At 37.1% G+C, this 6,912-nt stretch overlaps 1 protein-coding gene across 1 annotated transcript in view; it reads right to left on the bottom strand.

The window, feature by feature from the left end:
* Nucleotides 1–4,834: 4,834 nt before the first annotated feature.
* PPP1CB (protein phosphatase 1 catalytic subunit beta) overlaps nucleotides 4,835–6,912 on the bottom strand; it is a 28,722-nt gene continuing 26,644 nt past the window's right edge. Inside the window, exon 8 of the mRNA XM_064708933.1 lies at nucleotides 4,835–6,584. Within this exon, the coding sequence (XP_064565003.1) occupies nucleotides 6,480–6,584 (105 nt within the window). The 3' untranslated portion in view covers nucleotides 4,835–6,479. The remainder of the gene's footprint in view (nucleotides 6,585–6,912) is intronic.

Raw genomic sequence — 6,912 nt, 5'->3', positions numbered from 1 at the left:
TGGAATAAATGTCAGTTGTGCAGTAACAGCTTTCCACGCACCATCCTGTGACCACTAGATGGCATCTGCATGCCAGACCAATTTGAGAAAAAAATTACGTCAACTGGATTGGGTCTTTTTTTACTAAGTAACCCTGCTAAAGCATTGTAATAGTATTAGTATAAACAGGTCAGACCAAGTTAAAAAGTATGTCTTCTTACTCTAGGTGGTAAAGGCAAGGCAAGAGCCTCCAAGCCTACCATGTCAGTCACGTATTGTACTTTGAGGTAAGAGCCTTGAGTAGGAACAAATTAAATATTATATCTGTTCTCCAGTACTGCTTCAAGAAAAGGGCCTTAAGTATTTTAGCTCATTCTCTTAACTCAGCCTCCTGGAAACCAGATGCAATTAAGGTGCAGCTGAGATGCCTATTAACATGTAATTCTCCTAAAATGTTCCTTCTCACAGCATTCCATGAAAGTGTTACACATTCTGTCTCTGTGGAAGTTGCAAATGGCCACCCAGGAACAGGAACCTGAAATATAAAAATGAAATATTCTGGGGTAGCTAATGGAAAACTAATGATTTATACACACCCAGAAATTTGACAAGACAGTGAGTGAGTTACAGGGGCAACTATAGAAATGCTACTTGGATGTCAGAAGGAATGACATGAAACACTTTCAACTATTTTCACATTATGCTTGCTGGGACTCCAAAACAATGGAGAAAAACTTACAATGGAATATATTCACTCTCCACAGTTGTCCTCTGCATTCATCAATGCTGTGTGCTCCTCTGCACCAGTTTTATCCTCAAGATACCATTTTTCTCTGGTTAAGCCTTTTCAATAATTCAATAATTAATCTGATCCATCCACAGCATTCTCTTTAGCACCCCAAAGAGTCAAACCTTTAAAGCAATAGGAGGAGGGAAAACTCTCTACCAAGAAAAAAAATCAGTAGCTTACTTATTTTGCTTTCTGCAAATACAATTGACTATTTTTGAATATGAACTATATGTAAGAACAGACAAATTATAATCCGTCCTATTTGTTTTAATTCCTCCCTTTAATAGTAACTTGGATGAAGTTAAAACACTAAAACTTAACATCTGGGAATGTCCAACCTATATAAGGAGAACTTTAAGTGGTGCTCATTTCCATGTTTCAGCCTATGAGCTTTTTATCTTTCACATAAAGTTTACATCTTTACCTGAAGATACAAAATAGTTTTTGCTGTTCTTTGTCAGCAGCTGGTTCTAGTTATCACCTACTTTCTGATATGGCTGCTTCTAAAACTAAAAGGAAGCTTGGGCTGCAGATTCTGTCAGGAAAGGCAGTGGAACCCAGGAAAGGGGCTGTACTAGGCCAAGGGCAGTGCATGTACTCTGCTTAAAGCTCCACCTGTTCTAACTGTTTCAGGTAGAAATGAGTTTTTCTTGGAAAAGACTATTGCAGTCATGTACTGACAAGGGCTTGTAGCAGACACTTATTTTGAATTGTTCTTGAAGTCTCATTTCTTGGGACACAGATGTACAGATTAACGAGCTGCAACAGGATACTGGGAAAAAGAATGAAGTGTCCTTATTACCCATTAACATTATTATCTATTTTAACAAGGCACAATGAGACACAAAACAAGTAACCCAACAGCTTAGCTGTTTTCCCAACACCTTGAATTCTGTGCAGGGAAGATGCTCAGGCACTACCAGTTCCACCAGTTCCATTAATCCATAGAAGATGAGAATTTGGCAAACCCAAAACAAGTACCTAAATCTGTGTCTTATCTGCCTAACTTCTTTACTGACCCAACACCGAGTTACAGCCACACAGCTTTCAGTGTTCAGCCCCACATGGCCTGAGGTTCCTTCAGCTTTGATCATGCAGTACATGCAGTGAGAACGCTTGGTTATAAGCACACAGCCACCTGGTTAGATGCTGGCCCCAGAACCTTGATAAACCTTTGGAACAACACAAGAAAAATCCACCTATGATCCAGGTGAAAAAAAGTATGCAATTGCTCTGAAAGTGAACTTGGAAGCTTCTGTTGCTAATTCGCAGAAGCAAGAGAAGTGACAGCAGAACAAAAACATCCAGGGCTTTGCTTAAATGTCCCAACCTTGGTATCGATTCATTTGGTTCCTTTTTATTGACAAGAATGGCGATATGCATGAGCTTTATTGCAAACTCTGACTAGTACCAAAAAACCCTCCCTGTCCTTTAACCCATGGGGACTCAGACATGTGATTGTGCTGTTGACATCTCTGCCCCAGCAAACAGAGAATTCTCTCGTCCTTGCTTTTTCACAAGTTCATTTGAAGTTAAATATTCACATTCATCCTCATGTACATTCCAAAGCAGATGGATACCAATTATGAACCAAGCTGTAATCTGAATGAGTTCAAAAGCAATACATTGAAATACCACTGTCTCAGCTCTTTGCTAAGCTGCAATATTACCTGGCAAGTTTGTATAAGGCATCTTCATCTCTAACCAAGATGGCAGCAAAGACAGTCCCAAAAACACCAGCCATGGACACAAAAGAAGTCAAGCAAGAAGTTGGATACCTAGTTAAAGACTAGGCTTTTACAATTGTTATCTACATAAACCTCTACAAAGCAGAATTCCTTTTCTGTTAACTTCTGAGCTTTATATTAAAGGACAAGCACAGAACATTTTATCTGTCATCAACAAATTCTGAAGATTCCACCTATTCAGTTACTCTCAGATCACCTTCAGTTCAACCATATTCGAGTTGAGCAATAGTGTCTTTTATATTTCTATTACTAGAGAGCAAAAAAAAGAAAAGTGTCTCCTAGCCCCAAACTAATCACAGAGCTCCAGCAATTCAATCTGACAGGTTCCACTTAGACTTATCAAAAGATAAGCCACAGACAGGAAGACTTCTTCATTTAAAGATACCTTTCTGTTCATTGATTCTGACTTCGGCAGAAACACAGCAAGGTGGATTTCTATGACCAAACAAGTTTACAACAGGGATGTAAAATTACTAACCATAAAAGCAACCTCCTTCTGCAGATCAGATCAATTTCCATCAGTTCCCCAGGCAAGTAAGTGCACAGCACTGGGATGCTACAAGCAGTCACAAGCTGATGTCACACCTACCTATTGGCCTTTCTCTCAACAGAGAGAAACTGTCTTCATAACAGGATCCTGAAACTTCGTGACGACTCTTGTAATTAATCACAGTAAACTTGGAAACAAAATTACCAACTCAGACTTCAGTGGCCACAAGTATTGCTGTGTGTCTATATGCAGCAAACCAAATCCACTGGTTTAAGACCCTCACACTGTTTTCAGAGAGTATTTCTACAGCAGTTTTTGTAAATATATCAGATCATTACAAACAATGTACGAAACAAAAACAGTGTTCAAGGTACTAGAGCAGCACAACCACAACTATATGAAACTTTTTTTCTCCTTTAAAGCAGCAAACAATTATCTATGCATAGAAAACACTGAGTACTATAAAGCATACAAAAAAAGTGATGCAAAACAAAAATTTGTATCAATCAACACAAAAGAGACCAAAGCTGCATCCCTTACGGCATAGTTTAAACTAGTATTTGGGAAATTCAAAATGTCCACCGACCAGAAAGGAAAAAGATAAAGAGATTGTGTGCAATGTGTACTCTACTATAAACATGGAATGAATATTACTGTCAGATAAAGGTGGAGGGGATAAACATGCAAAAGCACATCTCAAATGGTGTAATGTTTTATATGCCTCTCAACAGCCCATATGAGAATGCTCCTGTTTATTCCCAGCACACTACTCATGCTATTTAACAATATTCAAGGCTTGTACAGACAAGATGTTTACATGAAAAAAAACTATTAGCCATTAGATCACTAGCAATTTCCATGGAAGGAAGTTAATTTTATCTGCATAGAATCAGACTGAGGTTATTTTTTCTACTCCTCCCAGAATACACAATATTAAAAATAGAGATCCATACTAACCCTGTAAAATGTAAGTTGAAGTGGTGAGTTCTGTTATGTATTAGACTTACTTTTAGTATGGAATATCAGTCATATCTGTAGGGGTAAGATCACTACATCATGTGTGTTTTCCACCACATAGATGATGAGGGATGTTAGCAGACATTCCAACTCTCCAAAAATCAAAACAACATTCAAACAATTTCCAAATGACTGCTGCTATGTAAAAATAGCAATTCTTCAGAATACCAGCACTTAATGTGGGTTACTAGTGCCATTAAACAAATTAAAAATTTCCTATTTCTTTAGGACACAGAAGAAGGCCCGAAGACTTTATTTTTCTTTTGACATAGCATCTGTAACACAAGCGAGCATGTTAGGTACTCACATAACATACAGCTTTACACCTGGACATTTTATGATACAGAAGACATTGTTTCCAGAAACAAAAGAAAAAATGGAAAAGGGTTAATCCAGATGTTTGGTAACACAGAGGCTGGCACTTGGTAAAACCCAGCATTTTCAAAACTTGCAAAAATAAATCTCAAGTAAGCAATGACTTAGAGCAGGAAGTTACCATGTCAATGCTTACAGATTAGATTTCATAAATTACCTTGTCCCAAATTGCAGTTACTCTCACACAGCTCTTACTGCTGACTTTCAAGAACAAGTGTCTTTGAACAACATCAAAAAAATCTATTTCATTTTATTTTAAGCATTGAAACTGATGTTTGCTTCAAAGTGGGACAGAATAAACCACTGTTCAAAACCACAGACCAACCCAGTATAAATCAGTAACAGATAGATATATTGTAAGACTTCCTTTTCTTGAAAAACAACCAACTCCACACATTTTAAGTAAGGTATGTTAAAATAACCAGTCAGACTTCATTCAAATGAATTAGACAACTTTTACTAAATGAAAAAACCTACATTTAAAATATGCATTTAAAACAAAATGGAATTAGAAAAGAGACTTAAATCCATTTTAAAGAACTTGCTCACTGTGTCAGAAATCAATATATCTCTTGCATTATATAATGTGCCAGTTCATAAAACATAAGTTACTAGAATCCTCAATTTAACATTTTCAAAGACAATACTGAAGTCAAGAGTTTTACATCTACTGATGCACATTTAGAATGGTATAAATCTGCAGCCTTCCCCCAAAGAATCTAACAAATTTGACATTATTCAGTAAAAGCTTTTGTAGTTGTGTCCAATAAGTATCGCATCCTAAAGCATCACAAATCTGTGCCTTTCATTTATCCTACTGTATATTTTGTATCTTCTCTATATCTTGCCATTTGCCAATGTTAGCTCTTTTAATAAAGGAGAGAACTGAAAATACTGCTTAACTCTTGATCATGTACAGAAATTATTGCTACTATAGTACACTACAAAGCAGAAGTCTATACAATAGTATATGAAATTTGATCATGAAAATCCAAATGATAAATTCTTTAGTGATGTAAGCCTTACTATAAAGTTGGACATTCCTGTAGCATTTTCAGCTCACCACCCATAATCTAGCCTGTTGTATGTTGAAGAACAGCCATTTAAACACACCCTCTTCTGAAAAAGAATGTCAGCTTTCAAAGGCTTATCAAGCAAGGATCTTCATGTTCTGTGGAACTATGTAAGATGAATTTTGATGCAGGTAGGAAGTTACCTGGAAGCTAAGCATGCCAAAGGTGTTTCATGCTAATAAAACTAAAGCCAAGGTACCACTAAATCAAGTTACCAACTAATAGGCAATACCATTTTTGTCCTATCTAAGTTAAATGAAGTGCCATTGCACAGTGTAATGTCAATAATTTAAAATCGTGTAGTGCACAAATTCATTGTGTGGCAGTTGAAGTTAAAAGGTCAGGACAGATTTTTCTGCCTTAATGTATGTTGGCTGCCAAGCTGTCCAGTCCAGGCATTTGGGACTCAGTTTGCCTTTTAATGACTACTGTACGATAAACTTTGCATTATAATGGGGCACACGGCATTATGATGAAAAAACAGGGGATTAGGGGGAGGATAAGAGATCAATGGCTGTTCTAGAAAGCCTCTTCCTCATATCAATTTCAAAGAGCCAGGAAATAAGACTAGATACCATATTCGCATCATTCTAGCTACAAAATAACCAAAGTAAAAGCAATTAAGCAACAATAAGACCACATTACACAAATGGAACATCATGCTTTCATCTGGTTTAACTATTACACCAAGTTTTAACTGGGATGTTGGTCAACTTTAAAAACCGTGGTAAATGTGAATATGTAGTTGAAATAGTTTTTCCTAATTTTTTTTCCTCTCTATGCTGGATATTAGAACTTGGAGCTATACTTGTTACAATACAGTGTCGCACATCTTTCTACTAGAAAAATTAATAAAGATCCTTTACCCGTCTCTTTAAGTTAAACGTGTGACATCATAAAGGGTGTCAAATGGCTGGATGGTTTTACAGTGCACACTTATTATATATTGTAATATGGAGTTTTGTCCTTGACAGATCTGATGGTGTTTTCTACATTATTTCCTTTCTTCACCTCTTCTTCGGTGGATTAGCTGTGCGAGGTGGAGTGACTGGACGCCCAGAATTCAGTCCACCATACTGGTACTTGGCTTTCTTTTCAGATGGTTTCAATATCTTAGAGAAAATAAAGAAGTTCCTTTGAGTCAGCAATAACTAAAAACATTTCAGATACTGTTAAGCCCACATGAAACCCTGATCAGCAGGAACAACAGGGATGAGGATGATAGGAGGGGGGGGTGGAAATCACATCACAGCCCTACAAATTTCTTAGCTCTACATGCAACAGTAGCAGCAACTCTAAATCCTTCTCGTTCTACCACTATGTTGAGGTGGAAAGAGGAAAGAAAAGGGGCTGAAAATACATCCAGGAAGGAATAGGGACTAAAATCTGATCAAAGCAGCCATATTAAAAGGGTCCCTATAACCATTAGTTTGCATAATT

Source organism: Zonotrichia leucophrys, chromosome 3 (genome assembly GCF_028769735.1).
Source record: "Zonotrichia leucophrys gambelii isolate GWCS_2022_RI chromosome 3, RI_Zleu_2.0, whole genome shotgun sequence".
Taxonomy (NCBI): Eukaryota; Metazoa; Chordata; class Aves; order Passeriformes; family Passerellidae; genus Zonotrichia; species Zonotrichia leucophrys.
This window is presented reverse-complemented; position numbering and strand designations above follow the sequence as displayed.